This window comes from Agelaius phoeniceus, chromosome 13 (assembly GCF_051311805.1).
Source record: "Agelaius phoeniceus isolate bAgePho1 chromosome 13, bAgePho1.hap1, whole genome shotgun sequence".
Taxonomy (NCBI): domain Eukaryota; kingdom Metazoa; phylum Chordata; class Aves; order Passeriformes; family Icteridae; genus Agelaius; species Agelaius phoeniceus.
In genome coordinates, this window is record NC_135277.1 from 1,973,243 (window position 1) to 1,996,556 (window position 23,314).

General features: G+C 45.2%; 2 protein-coding genes and 1 non-coding gene across 5 annotated transcripts in view; 2 read left to right on the plus strand and 1 right to left on the minus strand.

Annotated features, from left to right (window-relative positions):
* MAP2K1 (mitogen-activated protein kinase kinase 1) overlaps nucleotides 1-11,448 on the minus strand; it is a 33,393-nt gene extending 21,945 nt beyond the window's left edge. Inside the window, exon 1 of one of the 2 annotated variants that reach the window (XM_077185286.1) lies at nucleotides 11,117-11,448. In XM_077185286.1, the coding sequence (XP_077041401.1) occupies nucleotides 11,117-11,196 (80 nt within the window). In that variant the 5' untranslated portion in view covers nucleotides 11,197-11,448. The remainder of the gene's footprint in view (nucleotides 1-11,116) is intronic. The other variant, XM_054642286.2, reaches the window with a different exon arrangement.
* A 4,997-nt stretch (nucleotides 11,449-16,445) lies between these two features.
* Nucleotides 16,446-22,838, plus strand: TIPIN (TIMELESS interacting protein). 2 transcript variants are annotated; one of them, XM_054641789.2, is made up of 8 exons: nucleotides 16,446-16,794; nucleotides 17,153-17,311; nucleotides 17,724-17,817; nucleotides 18,050-18,125; nucleotides 19,298-19,420; nucleotides 19,967-20,030; nucleotides 21,829-22,029; nucleotides 22,322-22,838. In XM_054641789.2, exons 2-8 carry the CDS (start codon nucleotides 17,179-17,181, stop codon nucleotides 22,474-22,476), a joined length of 846 nt encoding a protein of 281 aa, XP_054497764.2. In that variant the 5' UTR covers nucleotides 16,446-16,794; nucleotides 17,153-17,178; the 3' UTR covers nucleotides 22,477-22,838. The 2 variants fall into 2 exon arrangements, with proteins under 2 accessions (XP_054497764.2, XP_054497765.2); XM_054641790.2 differs by having other exon boundaries at nucleotides 21,832-22,029.
* Nucleotides 20,897-21,031, plus strand: LOC129126528 (small Cajal body-specific RNA 14). The gene has a single exon (XR_008535085.2).
* Nucleotides 22,839-23,314: the final 476 nt, after the last annotated feature.

Here is a 23,314-nt window from a genome sequence, read left to right on the forward strand (position 1 = left end):
GGACCAATTCTCTAACTGTAAAGTGAATTAATCAGAAAAATATGAACGCAGCAAATGCCTTGTCAGAATCATGTTTCAGAGTGTAACTACCAACATTTAGCTTTATGAAAAGAACAGAACTATAATAACTGAATGTCAGGCATCAGGAAGGAATTGATTTTTTTCATTCTGCTTCTTTGCTCGAAGGACTGGCCATAAATCAATTTAAAATGCAGATAGGTAAATAGAAGGTGCATTTTTGTCATCTAAATTAGTGGTGTAAGCTACTCAGAGTATTTCCAGGAGGCAGGACTTTGGAAGTTTTAGTTTTTAGCTCCAACTACAGTTAGAATACTCCCCTGACTGGTACCTGGGACTGTCACCTGGGTAAAAGCATCACAGCAAGTTCCAAAGCACAGAGAAACAGGTGGAAAAGTAAATCATTACACAGGAAGTTTTCCAAACTGAATGAAACCAGCACATCCAGAATACAGAAGAGGGAATATTTTAGACAGTTCATCACCAGGCACCACAAAAATGTTCAGGAACTTTGGCAGCTGAAATAGCAACATGCTACTGTGCAACTGTCTGCCTCCAGAAAGAGCACTGGGAGTCACTTAATCTTGTATAAAACTTTTATTCAGAGACGAAGATTCCTATTAAAATTCATCCCCATTACCTGCTGCAGTCTTGGGGTTGTGTTTTTCACTGTCAAGGCACCCTGGCTTTGCCAGGGATCCATCAAAGCAGGAAATCATCAGAGCAGCTCCGGGCTCCACGGTGCCAAGCTCTGCTCTGAGGCAATAGGTGATCATTTCATTTATTGCTAGCAGTCTGGGAGCCAAGCACACCCTAAACTGCACCAGGGATGGCATCCAGCTCTCCAGGGTGATCCTTGGGAGGAAGCCACGGGGAGGTCAGAGCTGCCTCCTCCATTTGGTAAGGAAACAGAGGAATCCCACAGAACACCAGCAGCAAACACCTCCCTGCTCAGCTGGCAGGAGGATAAACAGCCTGCACCGCCAGCAGACAACAGCCCTGCACTCAGTGCTGGGCCCTCACAATTACTGTGAGACCTCTCCCTTCCTCACTAAATGGAAACCTCAACAAAATACACACTCAGGGCAAGGAAAGCTGGCTGTTTCTTCCTCTCTCTCAAGGGCAGCAGGAGGTACCAGGTGCCCTAGAGGAGGAATTCTCTTCACCCACACTTGATCAGGGAGGATCTTTCCTATTAACTCCCATTGCTTCTTTCTGTGCTCAAGGGAGTGTTCTGACAGTGCAGCATCCCCCCGTGGCACTTCTGTGACCTCCCAGGTTGGAGAAGAATGCAGCAAGAGCCACATTTGTGTTTCCTACTGCAGGCTGGGCAGGGAGGAGCCACAGCCTGGGCAGTGAGAGCGCTCAGCACCCAGAGACGCACAGGAGGCAAGGGGAGGCTCCCAGCCCCACCTCAGCACTGAGGAAAGCTCCTGGAGGAGATGCATGAACGTTTCAGAACACACTTGCTCTCTTGGAAGCAGTGACAGGAAGGGAAATGCTGCTTGTGGGCTGCTAGCACATCATGGCATAACAAAAACCAGACAATAAGTCCTTAATTAATACTAGTACTCCAAATCCCTGGGAGCTTTTTTTTTTTTAAATTCACGTTAGTGCTAAGTTAATCATACACTCAACCCTAAAGGCTACACTAAAACTCAACTCCAAAGTCTGCTTCAGAGAGAGAAGAAAAAAAGTGTGGCAGGGGAAAAAGGAAAAAATCTCGGAGAGCCTTTACCAGTAATTTGTCAAATATCTGTTCAAAGGCACTACTATCAGTGCTGCAAGCTGAACAATTAGCGTGAGTGAAAGCATCAAGAAGTACTTTCACTTTCAGATCTCCTGTCGCATGAGGATACAAAGCTTGGGGGTTGTTTTCCAGAACAGTGACATGAATGCTTTCCCCAAGCCCACACAACTGTCAATTTGGAGAAGAAAGTAGGCAGTTCACTACATCATTTCCATGAACAACCTCAATCAGGGAGCTGAAATTAAGTGTTAGGAACATGAAGACATTCTGTGGTTTTGAGAAGACAGACTACTATGTTGTGTGACTCTGCCAAACCCGGGCAACAAGACAAATTCTTATTAAACTTTTCCTAAACTGCTCTTCCTCCAAAGAGCAGTTCACAGAATAACATGGAAGATAAATGTAATTCCAGAAGTCCTCCAGCTTAGAGCACAGGTGTCTGTCTGGGTTAACTCCAGTGCAGCCTCATAAAACTTGCAGTCAGAGCATCAACTCAAAAAAAATCCAAATTCCCTATAAATGCAATGAGTCTGCTCTGGAAAAATACACTGGTTTTCAACCCTTGTTGATTTTCAATCCTTGCAATGTGTTAGAGGACCTTAAAAATTTTCCCTTGTACTTAGGTGGGATTTGAAGGTGAATTTATCATCTGCACATCACAGAATGGCTTCTTACAGCTCATCCTGTGCCACCCCTGCCATGGCAGGGACACCTTCCCTGTCCCAGGCTGCTCCAGCCCTGTCCAGCCTGGCCTTGGGCACTCCAGGGATGCAGGGGCAGCCCCAGCTGCTCTGGGCACCTGTGCCAGGGCCTGCCCACCCTGCCAGAGAAGGATTTTCCCCTAATATCTAACACACCATCCACTTCCACATCCCAGTGACATTGCATGGCATAGAGTGAGCTTTAATACTGCCAGCAAAGACAGAGAGGCAGACATTTGATTGAAATCTATTGCTCAGTAAAAGGCATGCAAAACAAAACCGTTAGAAAAGCATTGTTCTGTCCAAAAGAGTATTCTTCTACCCCAAATTTAATGTAAATTCTCATTTTTCTAAGGTTGAAAGGCATGAGTTCTAAAGAAAAAGACACAATTTCAAATCTCCTGCTGAGTCTCCAAGTAACTGGACAGCTGAACTTTCTAAACTCCCTCTAGGCTGGGAATCTTTGCTTTAAGCCTCCTCCTCTTTCCCTTGAGCTCACCACCATCCCATTAAACCTCCCATTTTCCTCCCCTGGGCCAAAGCACATCACCCAGCAGGGCTGGGCTGAAGGCAGAGCCCAGCGGGCAGAAAAGGCACAGAGGGGCCAGAGTGGTGCCCCGGGTGCCTCTTCCCACCAGGGTTTTTGCAGCTGTTCCATCTCCTGGTGTTCCAGCCCCTCACCCTGAGCAGGAGCCGCCCCCTCAGGCACCCCTTTGGCCACAGAGAGGGAGTTTGGGGTTTTTCTGAGTTAAGAGCCTTCCTCAGGACTTACCACTGCATTCAGAATTTGCCCTAAATCAACTCTGTAACCTCAAGTTAAGAAATTCTACAGCCAAACCTCCAGAAATTCAAGCTCTCCATCTCCCTTTCATGTCTGTGCATGATTTTTCCCAGCCAACAGTAAACATTATCAGGATAAAGGAACCACAGGGCAATTAAAACTTCCTTATGGACAGAAAAATAAACTTATTGATTGGATACTTAAAGCACAACACAGAGAATACACAGAATTATAAATTCTGATCATCAGCTGACACACATATTTACCCAAGGCCTGCATTCCCATTGTTTTATGTCTCTGAATTAGGAGTTAAATATAATGACAAAACCAAAGGATAACGCATGCAATAGTTACAGTAACAGTATCTTCCCAACTCTCCCATGTGGCAGCTACACAGCCTTTGAGGGCCACTACAATAATAAAAAAGATGAAGTTACAGGATCAGTTTTCAAGGCCCCTGAATGAGGCCAGGTTCAGAATTGAGACTCCTGTGTGCAAGAGCTGAGCCCAGAGCAGAGCAGGACAAACTGCATCCAGAGCCACAGAGACCACGCCAGGGAGCAGGAAAAGAAACTGCCAGAAACTGCCTGAAAACAGACCAAAAACCCCACAACTGGGATTCTGAGAAGGCCAGGATGGAAGGTTTGCCTGTATTTCAAATGGATGGATTGCATAATACTGAACATTTGTCAGCACGGCCATTTAGCAGAAGAAATTAATAACTTTCACTTAATATATTAATCAAGTGTACCAATACATACAAAAATATTCACATATCTATATCCAAAGAGAACATTTTTTTTTTTTTTCCCAAAAGAATGTGTTCTGCAATCTGCTGACTCATCTTCCCACCACACTGAAAAAAAGTTCTGGAAAAGCACAGAACAATGCTGAGTTCTACAAAACCCTGCAAGAAAGGGGGAAGAGCTGCCAGGAACTTTCAAGGGTTTGTTACAAAAACCCATAAGGAGGTTTTAAAGAAGATTCTTGTTCATCCAAAGAATCCCACACTGTTGGAATATCTCCATCCTGGTGCTCAGCATGCAAAGGAAAATAATCTGCTTTTTTTGTATCCCCTGTTATGGGCTGCACTTGATGGATGAGGCTGGATCCAGGTGGAAATCCCATCCTGGGGTGTCAGCAGGGAGGAGTTCAGCTGGAATCCACCTTCCTCCTGCCCAGACAGGACTCTGGATGACAAAGGCTCCTCCACAGATGTTTGCCAAGAGATGCTGAGCACTGAATGAGCCTTGCCCAGGTGTGCCCCTGCACTTCCAAAGACACCCAAAGTGGTGTAACCACGACTGTGTCTGAGTAATACTGAGCACGTATCAAAGCAGGGATCATCTGATTACTAATTTCTAGGGACAAAAGTGATTAGAAAAAGAAATCCACTGCTTCCTCAAAAAAAAAAAAAAAAAAAAAAAATTGAGATGTCTTTGGAAGAAAGAACACGATTCCCCAAAAATTCAGTTTTGCCAGCTAACATTTCTGCCTCCAAGAGGCATTCTTGTGTTTTGGCAGTGGAATTTGCACACTTGCCACAGCCCAGGCAACCCCCGGGGCAATGGCGGGAGAACAAATGCAGCTGAAAAAAGGTAACACAGGCAAAAAGGGGGAGGAGCTTTTTTACTGGAAAATTCAGAACTCAGTAATTGAAAGGGAACAAACTACCTAAAGGTGAGATGGAAAGGTTTATCAGACCTCATAGAAAATTCCTTCCTCAGCTCATTTCACAATGTTTCTCCTGTTTACAGTGAAATACGTTTAAAAATCCACTCTAAAAACTGGCTGGTGGTTTCCTGCCCCACAGTTTTCATGTTTGGGTTTTTGTAAGTTAGTGCTAACTCAAAACCCCTTTTCCCAGGTTAACAGCAGTGCTGTTGTATGAATAAATAATTCAGCTACATGTTGGCTTTACCCAGACCCTCTCAATCCCTTTTTCTGGCTGTGAGATAACACTGGAAGGTCTGGCAGGAGATTTGTTCCTCTTGGGACAGAGACCTGAGATTACTCCATTAAAACCTGTGCTAGTCAGGAATTGCTGTAATTTCTGAACTCCAGCATCTCCCTGTGCTCCGTCACCCATCCTGCCAAGGCAGGGGGTGATGGTCTCATTCTGCCCCAAGGCTCTCATTCCCAAGTAACCCATTTACACATTAAATCCCATTTGCAGTGGGATTGTTTCCCTGGCTAAACCGACCCAGTGCTGGTGGGCAGAGCTCTGAGAGCTCCTCAGGGCTCCTCTGGTGGCTTCAGAGCTCTCAGCCAGGAGAGGAGAGACTCTGCAGGAGGAGCAGGATCTTGCACAAGCCCTGTTGTGAAATCTCACCTCTGTGCCCGTCTGCAGCCTCCCTGTAAGGACAAGAGGAGCAGCTGGATCCAGAGCACAGCTGCACTTCCCTCACCACTTATCCTCCTCACATTTCCTCAGCAACGTTTATTTTTACACCCATTTTTAACTCCCCTAAACCAATTGAAGCTTTTTAAGCTCATACAAAGTAAAGTATTCCTCCATTACCATCATTATGCTTAAATCTGACTGTCAGAACATAACAAGACAGTATTAAATGTCTTAAAATCTTTCCTACATCCATAATTGTCAACAAAAAGCTGCCTACAGCCAGCAAGAGCTGCACAGGTCAGTGTGCCCCTTAATTCATTAATTTCTGTGCTACTGGTGTACACTTAGTCAGAATTTTTTTCAGCACAAGTCCGTGAGGTGCTGCAGGCTCTGACTTTTCATTATTTTATTATAACAGATCACATGTTCTATTAGTGTACTTAAGTAACATTAAAATGGTATTTCTAATTCAGTGAAGGACAACGCCAAGCTCAAGCACATTAAAAGAGGAAGCTGTGCATGAGTATATTTTAATTTAAAATGCAATCTCTCATATCACATGTATTTGGAAGTTTGATTAATCCTTCATTAGTAGGGGATTAAAAAAAAAGGTTTCTCTCTCTTTTTTTTTTTCTTTTTTAATATTTAAAAGCTTGCAGTAATTCTACATGTATATTGAATGCAATTGCAATCCAACCAGATCAGTCATAAAATTCCAGGGTTTAATCTTCCAGATCACTGCACACAGGCAAAAAAGCTCCCCTAATGTCCAAGGAATTCCAAAGGGAAAAAAATCCCCAATAAAAAATCCCCCCAGGAAGCAAGGCAGAAATGACCCAGCCAGCATTAAAGTGAGCAACTCTGTGAAAATCTTCCTTTCCTTTTATCTAATCTCACATCCAATAAAACTGATAAAAAAACCTATTCCATGGAGGACAAATCCTCTTGGAACAGGATCCACTGGGAAAGAGCCCACAATGGGAACTTAAAGCCCAAAAACCCAAACCCAAAGCCCCAAAAGCCCCATTTCTCAGATGGGACACAGCCTGCCCCTCTACTCCTCAAAAACCCAAACTGAAGCTCCCTTGAGAAAGACACTGAAAAAAACCAAAAATTGCAGGAAGCACAATAAGCAAGCAACTGTTTACTTGGCAAACTGTAATATATACTGAAGTGCAAACCAGTTCTGCACAATCCCCAAACTTTTCTTTGCCAAGCGACCACAGGGAGTTGCAGCAGCCATTCAGGGACCTCCTTAAATGCAATTTAACCAGAATAAACAGCAGCAAGAAGAAAAGGCTGATTAATTAATACTCAAACTATGACTGGAATTTGCAGTCACCCATTTTTACAAAATTACTCTCTGGCTTGAACAGTTCTAAGGCACAGGTTGCTATAATTAAGGCTTTAAAAAGAGAAAACCCTGAAAAACCACATTGTGCCTGATGACTTGGTTCTACTCACAATTTGCTTTGGATTTTCTTTCTTTTTTAAAAAGAAATGCAGTTTCTTAGGTGATAAAGACCTATGGACACCATCTTAAATCGCTCTCAAGGGCCCATTTCTTTCCAGCACATCAGAGAAGATGCAAATTCTGTTGTCTACTTTTTTTTTGCTCTCATTTTTATCTAATTAAACAACAAACCTCCCTACTGTAGCTGATAGTTCACATCTGAGATTTGCAGAGGTCACAGCTCAGGCTTCATTTGGGAGACACCAGTTGTTGCTAAAACACATACACAGTTAGATTTTGAAAAGAATTGTATTTTGAAAAAAAATATAATTCAATCCCATCGTGTCAAAGCTCATAGAATACATAAAAGTCAGTGGCACTCAATTTTTAAAAAGAATTGTTGCCATTTTTGTATTTAATCAAATCCCAGGCACTTTTGGAAGGTTTATATTTTAACACCAGAGCTGGGAAAGTTGTTTGGATTTATTGAGACAAGGTAAAAAGTCAGGTTTCAGAGCAGTTTGTTTGACCCTTCTCTTTGATTTTTTTTTTTTTTAATTTCAAAGATGCAGTTAAAGAACTTCATGAAGCACCTTTCTTTTCATATGAACACAAAACTTATTCTAATAAGGAAAGTGTCATTATCTCAAAACCTGCATTTTTTTCCTACTTCACATTCTGAGGCTGGGTTGGCTTTAGAGAAACAAAAATTGGTTGAAAACTGTCAGAGAGGGAAAGCAACAGAGAGTCAGAAGTTTGAAAGGAACATAAATCCATAAACTGGAGATTTGTTCTTGTTTCTTTTGGCTATTAAGACACTAAACATTCAGCCAGAACAGTTCTCCTTCAATTAATTTTCATTCAGGTTTGCTCGGCTGGGTTTTTTTCCCTTTCCCTGCAGAAGCTTTGCACAATTATATCTGTGCAGCTCCAAGGAATGAAATTAAACCTGCAGCTGGCCAGTGTCATCTTGGTTTCAGCCTGAGGAGCTGAGGCAGCTCAGAGCAGCAGAGAGGTTCAGCCCTCGCCGTGCAACCGCGGCTCCGCGGGAAGTGTCAAAAGCAGAAGTGAAGCTCAGGGCACAGGAAAACCTCTCATGAAGTTGTCTCTGTTGTCCAGCTGGGCAGAGCCAGGGATTGGGAAGGCCCTCGAGAAAAAATTATTGGTACAGGATGTTGTTGTTAAGTAATAGCTACAAGTAACAAAGTCTGCTGTCGGAGAGAAACATTGTGAAATTTTCATTTCAATATTTGGGGCACAAGTATTTAAATTGTAAGCGCACTAACTCCCCTTATACTACCTTGCCAGGAAAAAGAGGGATAAAAAGGAGAAAAAGAAAGGAACAAAAGAGGAAAGAGCCAGGCACATGAGACCCAGGCCTCCTGCATACTCCTAAAGCCCCACACCACGTGCTATAATAAGCTTTCCCTTGCTCCAGTCAATGAGCTCCCATCACCAAATAAGGATGAAGACAGAGAACAGGACACAAATGCAAAGCAGGACATCCTGAATCATCCAGCCCCTTCTTTCATTTCCTCCCTTTCCCCTTCCTTTCTGCCAGGAAGTGGCGGTGTCAGAAGTGCTCATTCCTAAAAGCATTAATGAGTTACAGAACCTTCCCCCTGCGACAGAGAGAAAGTCTCAGAATTCCAGCACAGAGCTCCCCAGGCCCTGCACATCCGTTTGGGCTGGTGCCAAAATCGCCTCTGGGCCTGAAGAACTTCCTTCCCTTGCCTCGGGATGCCGGGGTCCTTGGGGCACTCCCGGACAGGAATTCCATCGCCTCGCTCGGAATCTGCCTTTTTGCCCTGCCAAGTCCTCGAGCTCCTTTGGTGCTTGGCCGTGTCTGAGGAGCAGGGAGGCGTTTGGAGAGGGACAGGTTTGTGTATGTAACCGGTAACCAGAGCCTCACATTGCCAAAATTCCAGGAGTGCAGGCTCGGGGCTTTAGGAAGTGTTAATATGGCAGTGCAGGGATGCACGGCATGCACAACAGCCTCACAAACACCTGACTGAGGAATTCAGGCAGTGACCAAAGGGGGAAAAAACCCAGAGCAGGCTCAGGGAGGAAAATAAACAACCTTACAGATTAGGGAAATGAAAAACAAAACTGTTTTCAACTCAATTCCAAAAACATTTTTAAATTCTGATGCAACTGTTCTTTGCTATTTGAAATCTTCCACAACGAGGGCTTAAAATTAGCAGGATGAGGGGATATTTCCATGATTAATTAATCCTGGCTGTATATAGGACAACTGGTTGCTGAATTTACTTTCACTAAGCTACTTCTTTTAAAAATACTGGACACCTCTAAGCCTGGCAAAAGCTGGGTATAAGGTCCTGTGTGTGACACAGATCACAGGGCTGGGGACACACACACAAACCCCAGCCAAATCAACACACGGAGCAGAAAATGAAGCAAGGCAGCTCATCAGTGCAGAAAGACCCAGCACTCCCAGGAGCCTCCAAAGGCTTCCAACAAGTAAATGAGTACCACACATGTAAAAGCAATTTAAAATTAATGACACTTCTTGCGGGAAGAGATACGATATTGAGTATATTGGGAGCGAGTGATTTACATCAGGTACTACAAGCAGCAAGTGATTGGTGAATCAGATTTATTCTGTAGAACAAGACTAAAATGCACAGAGATCCCTGAAGACTAAATCAACATATTCTCAACTGCCTTGAGAAAATCGACTGGAAAGTGCTACCCAAGCAAATATAAAAACACAGTATTTTTCCCCCTGTCAATCCAGAACAAAAGCTCTGTAATATTTAGATCATAATGCTTAGATACAATCAGTAACTCCTGCCAAAGAACAGTTTTTAAACAGCTCATCACTCAGTTAATCATCAAAAGAGTTTGCTAGAAATGTCACAGCTGGAGCTGCTAGATGCTGAATTTTTTATTTTTCGGGAGATGTTTGCTTGGTTTTGGGGTTATATTTCTTTTGTGGTCAATTTGGTTTTGGTTGTTTGATATTTTTTTTTTTTAGATGTTTGGGTGGTTAAAGGAGATCTGAGCCTGTGTGAAAACGTGGCACAGATGAACACGGAGCACTTTAAAGCCCAGAGTCGCACATGTCACTGCAAGGCTGCCTCACATCCTCTGTGTCACCGCGGCACAGCAGCACATCGCAGCTCAGTTTACATCTCCCGGAGAGGACCGAACTGACCATACAGGGGCAGGAATCTGCTCCTCCAAGACACACCTTTGTGTCAAGGCTCACTGAAGGGCTAGCCCGACACCATTGTCTGAAAATCAAGGTGTGAACCTTGACCCGTGAACCTCAAATGAAAACCTGCTGTAACATTTCATCACTTGGCGGTGCCGGTGCTGTGTGTGCCTGACCGAGGCCACCCTGCCCACCCACATCCGTGAGAAACCTGCAACAGAGGCTTCACCAGCACCACCATGCAGCCATCCAATATTCAGTGCTTTTTCCCCCAGAAGTGTCCCCGTGATTAGCTCAGCCCTTCCCACATTTACAGTGTCATGTTTGTGTTGCCCACAGAGGAGCTCCGAAGCTGTTTCTCCACACACGCTCCTGCCGTAGCCAGCACAACATGTCAATTAGTGACAAACAGATCTGCTCAAACTAAACCATTGTTTGGGTTTAAAGCCAAGGACGAGGCAAAACAAAACAAAACACCTTTTCTACAAATCTGCGGGTTCCAGTATAAATTCTCCCATACACAACGTTTATGAAATATGCCATCGCAAACGTGTAATTTGGCATTACTAGGTAATTATATAAGCTAAGAGCCCAGCAGACACCATTACGGACTAGGAGAAAGGAGTTATACAAGTTTCCCCCTATTTTTTCACCAGTTTTTTTTCCCTCGCCTGTGTGACAGAAGTTTGTTTATTGCCGAAGGCAGCATCCCCTCACTCCGCGGAGGGCACAGCGAGCATCCCGCGCTGTGCCCGGGGTACCCGGGAGTCCCGCCCGCGGTGCCCGCGGCAGCCGGGCCGGGACGTGCGGGGCAGGGCGGGCTCGGAGCACCGCACCCCGCGGACAGCGCCCGGCCCGGCCCGGCCCGCACCCCGCCCCGGCAGCACTCACTCCGCAGAGCTGGTCCCGTTCACGGCGGATCCATCCGGAGCGGGGTTCAGCTGGATCGGCCCGGGCTTCTTCTTCGGCATCTTCGCCCGCACACGGCGCGCAGGGGAGCGGACGGAGCGGCCGCGGCCCCACTTCGGACAGGTCCGAGGGACTTCCTGCGGCGCGGCAAACCGGGCGGGGAGCTGCCCTTGGCGGCGGTGCCCCCGCGGGCTGCGGGCAGGTGGCCGTGCGGCTGCGGGACCCCGCTCCGAGCGCTCCGAGCTCCGGCGGGCACTGCCCGGGATCGGGATGTGCCCGGCCGGGACCGCGCCGGCGCGCGCCGCCCGCACCCGCCTCGCGCATGCGTTGGGAGCGCGCGCACGCGCACGGCGGGGAGCGAGGCCGCGGGAAGCGCTGCCCTCAGAGCGCTCCTGCCCTGAGCCTGCCCTGCCCCGGGGTCGGCGGCGACAGCCGCAATAATCCTGCCCGGGCAGGGTGGGCAGGCCTGGCACAGGCTGCTCGCAGGAGCTGGGGCTGCCCCATCCCTTGGAAGCGTCCAAGGCCAGGCTGGACGGGGCTTGGAGCGCCCTGCGATAGTGGAAGGTGTCCCTGCCCATGTTAGGGGGTGGCACTGGATGGGCTTTAAGGTCCCTTCCAACCCAACCTATTCTATGATGACTTAAACAGAGCCTTGCTTTAACATCAACTTGCTTCCACAAATCGATAAAGGACTGATTTTTTTTTAAGAGTCTGCCACTTAATACTAAAGGACGTGTGAACTGCAATATTACAAGCAATGGGAGCAGAGGGATCTGGAGGAGAGGCAGGACAGAGGTGTCCTGTGCTATCGGCTGGACCTGGGACAGCACGGGTCGCTCAGCCCAGGACGCGTGGGGCTGTCACCAGCAGGGCATGGCACCCCTGGCAGGACAACTGAGTGTCCGTGCCCCACTGGGCCCTTCTGGGGTAGCAAAGTTGCTTTGAGAGCAACAGATATATATTTATCCTTGCTATGGTCAGTGGAACGTGTTCTTCACAGCAGTTCTCTCTCCACCAGGGAGAACTGGAATGTAAAGGTGCTGCTGTTTGGCTGTGGGTCTTGCAGGAGGTTCAGGGGCAGGATATGGAACATTAAAGCAGCCAATGTTTGGACAGCAAAGCCAGTCTGGACACACGTGTGCACTGTGACACATACGCTAATCACATGATAAGGTTCAGGAGATAAAAGGAGTTCCATGCATTTGACTTCCTGACTTCCTTGAACAGAGTAACACTACAATCCTGCCTCTACTGCTGAGATCTGTAAGGAACTTTGCTAAAGTTTGAGTTGCTTTATAAGATTAATTTCTCATTGTCTGAATCCAGCAGAAATCAGCTGAAAACTCTTTTAAGGCCTGTGGGAGTTACACAGTGAGAAGGGCTTACAGATTTCTTCTGATTTCTGACACAGCTGAGAAATTCTTTCTGTTGCTGCTGTACATTTCTGTACCACACAGCGTTCCATCTGTCAACAAACATGACACATGGAGCAGAAAAGAATCTGCAGTTACTCATAATTTTGCTTAAGTGATAAACGAAACCTCTCACAGACACACGTGAGCCAAGAAGTGAAGCAGCACCGAGGAACTCAGCACTGAGGCAGAGGTAGTGCCTTGGTGCTGGTGAAAGAGTGAAAAACCAATTTCTTTGGCAGCTCCATTTTCCCCTGAGATTCCCTAATTGTCCTTTTCATATACAAGATATGTGAATACACCACCTGAATGAATAACATCTTTCCAGCCGTGGACACTTTTTATACTCCAGTGAGTTGATTCTGACACCAGAAGAAGAGCAGAGTTAATTCCATAACAAAATTTCTACTATGAATACTGTGGATAAAGAACCAGCCTGAGTTCTGCATGATTTAAATTTTTGTGGTTTGCAAAAGTACAATGATATTTTAATCAGAGTAATCATTAATGTTTTTACAGAAACTGAAATGTTGAACAAGGTTCCCCATATATAATGCAAAAATGCTGAAGAGTTCCTGTCATCTTATCCATCTCTAAAGTAAATATTTTTTTTTTCCCCCACAGTTTTGCCATTAAAGACATATTCCCTCCTTCCAATTCCAGATATTAAGGGACAGCTCCCTCCTCTGGAGTGCTTTATTCTTGCACTGAGAACACTGGACTGTGAAATTACTAATTTCATCAATCTCTTTTCAAATCCCTTTGACCAAAGCACAAAACCCAAAAAATATCTTGGATTCACTGTATCTAGAAATAAATTCACGGGAATATGGATTGATGCCACTGCAGAAATAATTTCTGTGCTGTTGTCTGTAAAACAAAGAGGTTTAACTTCAGAGCATTAGTTACTAAAAATTAAGTGCATTTCCCCAGCCAAAACAGAACACACATTTTGGAAATTTGAATGTTCTCTGTGGAAGGAACTGTGTTTTGCTGTACAAACAGGTGTTTCTGGAGGTGAATCACAGAGGAAAAGATGAAGAAAAAAGAGAAGGCATTGTCATTTCAGCAAGAGGCTTCTGAGCAGGGAGACATTCTGATTTATTGATTTCACCACTGCTTGGAAAAATATAATTTGTCTCTGAAAACAGAGTGGAACAAAGAGGCTTGTCTTCATTACTACTTTTTTCCCCTTATAGAAACCAAAATTTTGCCTAATTTCTTGCATGAAAAGAAAACCACAATTACTATAGAGATCAATTGCATCTAAATTAAGCCAACTTTTCAAACTCAATTGCCACATGGAGCTGCATATTTTACAGCCAAAACATGTGCACACAAACTTCTATTTGCAAGATTTAGTACTTCTTAATCTATTTAGTGGTTAGCAAGGCAAGTTAGGCAAATAATTAGTCCCATAGAGCAATGGAATTTAAGAGGTGTGGTTTGAATTTGAATAAAATTGTCCAAGAGAATCAAAAATTATTTGAAGGGAGCTGACAGAGAGCCTGACAGAGATCACACCTGCCTTGCACCTTATTTTCCTTAAGAAACACAGATTTAAAAGAGCCCTGTGCATCGCAGCACAATTTGAATCCTTTGTGATATATTAAAAGCTTAGAAATTAACATTTAAGGTGGCTGCATAATATCAAATTTAGATTAGATCAGCAAGGTTTAAATGTAAATAAGTATAAATTACAAATAACTGAAATTTGCTTAATCCTTAGGATGTGACTTCCCATTAAAACAGATACAATGGAGCAGTTGTGTGAGGGTTTATGGCATGAACAGCTTTGCCAACACAATATTTGAAGGGTTTTTTGCCAAGCAAATTCTGCTCCCTTAGGAATAAACCCCTTCAAGTGTGGAAGCAGGCAATTATCCATTTGACAGATTTGCTTTGCTGTATATTACGTGTAACAAAGCAGGAAATGAGACTGAAATATAAAATAAGGTGATAATTTTCTTCAGTTTTCCTAATGAAATTACAGTAATCAAACAGAAACAAGCAGTAATATTTCCTTTTCACCTAAACTAGAAACCAGAAGTGTTTTCTAGAATGGAGACAACCTGTGGGGGGTGTTTTGTTTGTTTTTTCCTGACTTATTATTTTAGCAGCATGTGGTTGGTTATACATTTCCTGAGGAAAACCAATAATCAATGCTTGCCAGCATTTGCTTTTTATTTAATTAGAAACATAGGACTGGAAAGAACCACCTAGGTCATCAAGTCCAGATTCTAATTAAACACTCTTCAAAAATATTGATTAATCAAAGTCACATAAATATGGTGGGTTTTATAACCCTGTATCCTCTGCAGAGATTGTAAGTGATCTTCTGATTTTTTTTTTGTTTGTTTGTCAGGATTTTTCAGTACAAAGAACGACAATTATTTTCAATGCAAAGAGCTCATCATGTAGATATTTGATTGTCAGTAATTTCATATGACAATTACAATATTTTGTGCTGGAAATTAGCAGCACTTGATCTATGATTATTATTAAATCTCTGTGTTAATTTTCATACTTCAGCTGCCTCAATCGATTGAAGAAATTGGCCATATCTAAAAAGATAAGATTAATTGATTCAGTGCTAAAAAATCCATTAGCGTGTTCTCTCTACATTTAATATATTCTTGATTATAAAAGATGCTGCAATTGTGAATACACGTTTTAAACATTTACTGTTAAAAGAATTTTAACCAGAAGGTAACTGCAATTGATTTTGTCATACTAGAAAGAATACATTAAATTACCAGAAACATTGTATGTCAAATTTGAATTTATAGAGAAATAAGGGAAAACCAATTCCTTTAATGGATTAATATTTTGCATTAATTTATATAGTTTTGTTTAAACAAAAAAGAGACCATAATTTAAGTCAGATACACTTCTATGGACTGAGCTGTAGAAATATGAGAACAATTTACAGCTCCAGCTGCTTTGGAGACAGGAGCCTGGAGCCTCTGCTGTTGTCCCTGCAGCCCAGATCCTTACATGGCATTTTATGTGCACAGCTGCCAAACCTCTGAGGGCTCGGTGTATTTATTTCAGCCTGGACAACTGCAAACTGTTCAGTTGTCAATTCCCAGAGGGCTTTGTCTGGAGAACATCTCAGGATGGCTCTGTCCTGGTCCTGGGCTGAGCCAGGCTGGGCAATCCCTGACCTGCACTGGGAGCAGTGTGGCCACAGGAGCAGGGCACTCTTGTTTTGCATTACTGCATTTTTATTTCCCCTAATAAAGAACTGTTATTCCTACTTCCACATCTTGGCCCCTTAGTTTCAAAATTATAATAATTTGAAGGGAGGAGATTTGCATTTTCCATTTCAAGAGAGGCTCCTGCCTTCCTTAGCAGAGACCTGTCCTTTCAAACCAGGGAGGGGAACGGAGCTGGGAAAGGGCTGGAGCCCCAGGAGAGGCTGAGGGAGCTGGGATTGTTCGGCCTGGAGCAGCTTTGGGGTGACCTGTGCCCTTCCAGTTCATGAGGGGACCTTACAGGAAGGATGGAGAGGGGCTGTCTACAAGGATCTGGAGAGACAGGACAAGGGGCAATGGCTTCAAGTTGACAAAGTACGTTTAGATGGGATATTAGGATGAAATTCCTCCTTGAGATGGTGGTGCAGCCATGCAGCCAGGTTGCCCAGAACAGCTGTTGTACCCCTGACGTGTCCAAAGCCAGGTTAGACAGGGCTTGGAGAAAGCTGGGGTAGTGGAAGGTGTCCCTGCCGAGAGCAGGGGGTTGGAATGCGAATGAGATGCTCTGTAATGCCCTCTCCCACCCGGACCATTCCCGGACTCCATAGTCCCGGGATCGCCTCAGCCGCCTCGCCCCGCCCGCTGCGTTTTGGCGCCAAAACCCCTGAGCCGCCGCCTTCGGGAGCTCGCGAGACTCGGGGCTCTCGCGGGACCCGGCGCGCGCGGGGGCGGCCCCGGCCCCTCAGTCCGGCCGGAGGCGCTCCTGAAGCGGAGAAACAGAAACAGAGCTTCGCCTGCTACTGCCTCAGCCCGGGGCCGCTCCGAGAGGGAGAGCGCTCCTGAGACAGAGGGACAGAGCCATTCCTGCCACCGCCTCAGCTGCCATCGCCTCAGGCCAGCCCCGCTCCAGAGACCGCTCCTGAAACAGAGGAACCGAGCCATTCCTGCCACCGCCTCAGCCCAGCCCGCTCCGGCCGGGGGCTCTGGGTCAGCTTCACTGGAGCAGCCGGGAAAGGGGACTGCTCCTCCTCCAGAGCGCGTTTCGGAGTGGGTGAGCGCGCTGTAAATTTGGGGAATTGCCACTCCACCCCCCGAGGCTTTGGTGGGGGATGTGAGTGCCACGCGGCTCCATGGATGAGCGCTGTGGTCAGGAATCCACTTATTTTGGTTAATTCCTGCCACTCCCAAGTAAATTCGACGAGTTGGAACATCACAAACCCTTGTTTTATTCGGCTCAGCAAGGCTGGGTTGTGTTATCCTCTGTATGGTATCTGCTGTTTAATTTGTATGACGATCTGGTTGGCAGACCTTTTCCTGAAAAAGCTGTACATGTTGTATATAATTGACGTTTATCCGCTTCTGTGGCAGCCTCGCTGCTTCTCTTTAAATGCTTTTGTTGTTTTCTGCAGGAGGGGAAAAAGGCTTCTTTGTGGCAATGCTAGATCCTTTAGAGAACAACTTGTTTGATCTTCCTGATTATGAGAACACAGAAGACGAAACATTCCCACCTCTTCCACCTCCCGCCTCTCCAGGGAGAGACGACGCAGAGTGGGCTCAGGCTAATGGAGGTGAGCACCCGGGACCCCTAAAAATCCCATTCTAACGCTGTGCAATCGGAATTAGTGGTGTTGGACTTCGGTGCATTAAAATAGGCGGAAAACAAACTGTAAATTTAAATTGTTAATCACGAGATGCTTTCCAGCTTGTGGGAAAACTTTATTTTTGTGGAATCCATGGAAATTTGTGCAGAAAGGAATCTTCATAAAACTCTAGCTCTTCTGACAAAATGTTTCTACAGACAATTGTACAGCAATGATCTATAGTTACTGTTTATGACTTGGCTTTTCGAAGAGATAAAAGTGTTGGATGCACTCTCAATGCACTTATCAGAAATATAAGTAGAAGCTTGAAATGTACACAATACAATCCTAGATGATGGCAATTGTTTGAATATTTAAATGATGCTGTTTTCTTCTTCAGATCCAGATGGAAACCAGCAGTCCCAAACAAAGGATTCTGCCGTGACCACACAAAAGGCAGTAAAGAGACCAAGGCCTAGATTAGATGCCCAAAGGTAACTTTATACAGAATATTTCTTTGTGTGCTAAGTTTGATGTAGGGCTGTGGGAGAAAATGATTAAGGTACCTCTAAAACTGGTGTGAGTTCTTTATAATCAACAGAAAGAATCCAAGCTTTAGGTTGTTTCAAGCAATGTGAGAGTTTTTTCTTTCTTTGTTATTTTTTTTACTTGTTAATTGAAAGAAGAAAGTGGGTATCAAATAACTCCCCCATTTCCTATTCCCAGGTTAACTTCAGAAAGAGGGCTCCCAGCTCTGAGACACATGTTTGACAACGTCAAGTTCAAGGGCAAAGGGCACGAGGTAAGAGCTGGTGAGCTTTGTTTGGTTTGCTGGGAGGTGAATGTAGGTTTGCTGGAGTGCTGTCCATGTGATATGGGGAGCATTGATAGGACTCTTGCTGGCCAGTTTTCCAGCAGTACCTGACAAGCCCTGATGGAGTTTGGAGCTGCAAATTTTAAAACAAGCATGAAATGCTTTAAAAAAAATCATATTTTGATAAAAATCTTTTCCTCAACTCTAAAAGTAGAATATCCCATCTATGACTCTTGTATTGTCCATACTAGCAGGGTTTTGAATCCCAAGGTTTTTTAAAAAAAGTGTGACATAGCACTTGAGCAAAGAGAAAGCAGGACTTCCTCTACAAGCTTTCTTACTGTTTTGGGTGCACTTCAACATGCAGAGCTTATTTGCTTATTTTCCTTTACAAATCATTCTAGAGTTGGTTGTAGACAGGGGAGGGTCGGTCTCTTCTCCCAAGTAACAAACAGTAGGACAAGAGGAACAGCCTCACGTTGTGCTAAGGGAGGTTTAGGCTGGTTTTTAGGGGAGATTTCTTCACCAGCAGTGTTGTCCAGCCCTGGGCAGCCTGTGCTGCAGAGTCAGCATCTCCAGAGAGATTTAAAAGACATCCAAATGTGACACTGGTGGCCTTGGCAGTGCTGGGGGAGTGGCTGGACTCGGTGATCTTCAAGGACTTTTCCAACCCAAACAATTCCATGATTCTCCTGGCACACTTCAAGGACACCTGTGCATCTCTGGTTTGTGTTCTCATTACCACTGGAGCACCCAGGAACTGGGCAGTAGTGCTGAAAGGTGCAAAAACCTTTCCTAGATCAGCCTAAATTTGATGTATCTGCATTCTAAACATCAGGAGCAGTGCCAGCTGTGCCCCTGTGGATTTATTTCAGCCTGAGTTCAGCCCTGGTTGTTTAAGGACAATGCTTCAGGACCTGTGTAAGAGCAGATGTTTTACAGGATATGCAGATGCTCCCCTGGACTTGTGTCAGTGCTGTTCTCACAGCCTGAGCCTCCACTGACATGGGCTGTGGGAGGAGGAAGGAAAGGTTCCCCCCACGTTGGTGCTGCTGACGTTTTGCAGAGACTGTCAGGCTGCAGATGCTCCAGTGTTCAGGAGCTGCTGCCCCATTGCCCTCTGCAGCTTTAGCAGCTGGGTGTTGTCTTTCCTGCTCCAGGCAGAGGACCTGAAGACTCTGATCCAACACATGGAGCACTGGGCTCACAGACTGTTCCCAAAACTGCAGTTTGAGGATTTTATTGACGTAGTGGAGTCTTTAGGAAACAAAAAGGAAGTTCAGGTATGTATTTCTGGCAGCTCTTCATGGTGTTTGGAATAGTGCAAGAGGTAGGTCTAGGGGATGAATTAAGCAGCAAAAGAAGATTTAGGTTGTGTATACTGCTCAGAAGTGTAATGTTATTTAAATAAATTTCTCTCAATTTAGAGCTTTGTCTAGTATTTATGTTTATATTTAGATACAACCTTTCTTTATTTGAAATAATCCTCCAGAGAATTGGCTTCAGCATTTTCAGGCCATCTTTAACCACAGCAAGTTCCCTAACCAGCTGGAACTGGTTAGGGCTTTGGCTTTTGTTTGGTCGATTTTTAATGTTTGAACCTGCAAACGACGACTGATAAAGAATTCAGCTTCACCTGGCTGGGTGATAGGTGAAGGACTGGGAAGATGATCCCAGCACTGAAGGTCTGTGTGTCAAATAGACATGAAGTGAGAGTGTTTTTTCAGAGTAACAAAGTGTAAAATTGCTGTGGTTTTCCCATGCTCCCAAAGTTGAACATAAAAACCTGCTGCAGATGAAACACCAGTCTTTTAATGTCCCACCTGCAGACCTGCCTCAAGCGGATTAGACTTGATCTTCCTATTTTACATGAAGACTTCAAAAATAGTGAAGGTATGCTCTCTTTGCTATTTGTTCAGTTCTTCAGTGTTTAAGATTATTTATTTCCCTTCCTACTGCCCAGAAGTGAATGATCATGATAGGCTTTTCCAGTGTAGAAGAAATTGTTGAGAGGTCTCTGCTTTAAAACCAGGCTTTTGTGAGTCTTATGATGGCACAACTGAACTGGTACTTGACCATATATGTGTAACAATAAATAAAATTGCATGGTCTGCTGAAAGGAAATAGAAAATGGGATTAACCAGCACTGTTAGAAATATTCTTCCAAAAAACCCCTAAAAGTGCAATTATTGAGCACACAGGTTTGTGTTGCACTCTCACATGAGTGTAGTCTGGAGAGCTCTTGGATCCTGTTAAAGCAGGAATCACCAACTCAGGCTGATTGTTGTGTGAGGAGTTGCAGTGCAGTCAGGGGCTGGTGTCCCTCACAGGCAGAGTGCCTGCTCATGCTGGGGGCACTGCTGTGTCTGTCAGAGCTGGCACACAGCTCTGGGAGAATTCCTTCTGCCAGGAGGATCAAAACCCAGCACCGAGGACCTAAGGCAAGAGTCTTCCAATCAGATAGAAATTAGACAAAACCAGTTTTTTAATTGAAGAGGAAGTAGAGTTCACATGGTAGTTTGTGAGAAACTTTAGCAGCAGAAAGGAGGGAATTTCATTGTCATTCCTAAGGATCTGTGCAGGGTTTTGCATTTCTACTGTCAGTCTCTCTTGAGAGCATTATCTGCCCACTGTCCCATTTGTCTCCACGTGAACCTCAGCCTCCATCCCAGGCAGTGCTTGGGAATGGTGGTGTGGATCAGCTGTGAGTGCAAACAGCTGGCCTGGGCTTTGGGGTGCCCTCGGGGCAGTGGTGACACGTGGCTGCCTTCCCTGCTGCTGCAGTGTGAGAGCTGCACTGCAGCCAGAGGCAGCCACGGACAGCAACACGAGTGGTTCCTGCCGACAGCGTCTGCAGAGAGATGGGATTGTTCTGTGCGATGGTTCCACACACTGCCCTGCCAGCCTGCAGGGAGCCGAGCTGCTCTCACCTGGGGGACTGTGTGAAATACAGCCTCAGGCTGGGGTGTTGTATTAACAACCCACCCTTTTTGTCAGCTCTCCTTTCTATTCACGGGCTTCAAGTGGTGCAGAGGCCTTGGGTGCTCTGCTGCTCTGTGGGTGGGTGAAGTTTGTCTGGCTGAACTGCCTCCACTTTGCATGTTTGAGTGCTGGCAGATGAGTAAATACCTCTGTAATAGAGCAGACTGAATTCAGAACTGAGTACTCAATGTGTTCAGACTTCTGATTCACAGAATTTTGGATTGGTGTGGGTGGGAAGGGACTTTAAACCCATCCCGTTCCATCCCCTGCCATCCTCACGTTCAATTAGTGTCACACAGCCTGGCCTTGAAAGGTTGGAATTCCTATGGGACTCCTGCCACTTTCTAAAGGACTGTTTTATTAGTAGTGTTGGGAGGAAAATGATCTGGCCCTAAGGATTGCTTGGATTTCCTGTCCCTTTTGACCCTTCAAGCTGATGTTGCTAACTCAGTACACAGAGCTGTGCCTCTGCACTCAGGCATTGATTGTTGTGTGTGTGAGCTCTTGTGCCCTTTGAATATTGGCAATGTGGGCCTAGGCAGAAAATTTCCCATTAAAATTAAATCATGGAATGAGCTTCAGCTGTCAATACAAAATATTGAACACAGAAATGCTTTCAGAATATTCTCTTGACTGATGTGTTGTGGATCTCTGTGGGTTTAAAGTGTTGATTCTGCCCCTCTTCCCCGTGCCACCCCTCCTTTTGAAGCAGAAGGAGAAGGGGCAAGCAATGGGCTGGATGCAGCTGCTGAAGATGCACATCCCCACTGTGGCAGTGCAGAGGAGCTGATTTCCCTGCCTGGGCCGAGTCTGACGGAGGAGCAGCAGGAGCGGATGAAGAAGAACCGGCAGCTGGCCCTGGAGCGGAGGCAGGCGCGGCTGCAGGGCCTCAGCCAGTCCCAGCACCAGGGTAAGGACCCCATTGCTGTGGGAACAGGGAGGGCAGGGGCCTGAGCTGCTGCTCACGGCCCTGATGGCTTTCCTAGGAAGTGCTGCAATGTGCAGCTCTCACATTTTAACAGTTTTCCTGTAGCTAAACTCCCTGGTGCTTGTACCAAGCTGTGACAGCTTTGTCTCTGGTGAAGTGCAACTCTTATCTCTGAGCTGCCTTTGCCACAGCCTGGCATTCGGTGATGGAAGCATCAGTTGAACACAGCAATGGTATCTTATCTGCTCATGGTTTTTCTTTTTTTTCCCAACAGAGCTCCCCAGCAGTTATTCAGAAGAGGAGTTTGACAGCCCAGTTGCTCAGGATCCCCCTGACCTCACTGAAGACCCTCAGGTTCCTGCAGCCAAGGATGCTCCCACAGAAGAAGATGGAGATGATGAATTGGGATGTGCCAGGGAAGAGCAGTAGCTCCCCACACCATGAATGCCTTTCTTGACCAAAAGACCCCCCTGCTTTTACTGTCATTATACTGAAACGTTGCTGGCTCTTGGCACTCCAGAGGCTTCAGGGAAGTGTTTCCCATGGCGGCACTGAAGGACAGAACTCTTCCCTGGAAGCTGCAGGGGAGCAGCTCCATATACCAGGAAACAGAACAAAGTTCTTCAGCTGCACTTGAGCCATCTTTTCCACCTCCCAAAACGTTTTCTAGGAAATGTTTGAGTTTTTGGACCTATTTGAATAGAGTTTATAATTTATCTTAATGAACTGGGATGTTAATGGATTAAGTTGCTATTAAAGGTGTGTTTGGGTTTTTTAAACAGGTCTTTTAACAGGGGTACTGGATTTTTTTAACTGCTTATCCATTACTTATATATTTTTCATATAAAATGGAAGCTATTATCAAACCTGAAATTCTTGTATGAGGCTGCTACAAGGCCGGGGCTCCCACACTTCCCCTTCTCTCCCCAGACAAGCACCTCCCCTCAGGGAATGAGACCTTCCTTCTCCTGATCCTGCTCTGCTTGAGCCTCTGCTTCATTCTCAGAGTCCTGGTTTTCCTTACACAACAGCTTTTCTCTTTTTAGATTCAAGAGGAATCACCCCTTCTAATAAAGGGGTAAAAATGACTGAATTTCTACACACTGAATTAAGCCACTACCCTCAGGGCAACAGGTGTTACTTCATGAAGGAATTTGCTTTTTCTATCCTTGTAGGGAAGAAGGAAGTATTTAGGTTTTAAGAACTTAATTTGTGGACAACATAGGCAAAGTAATTTTTTGAATGACTTTTGAAAGAATTCACATCA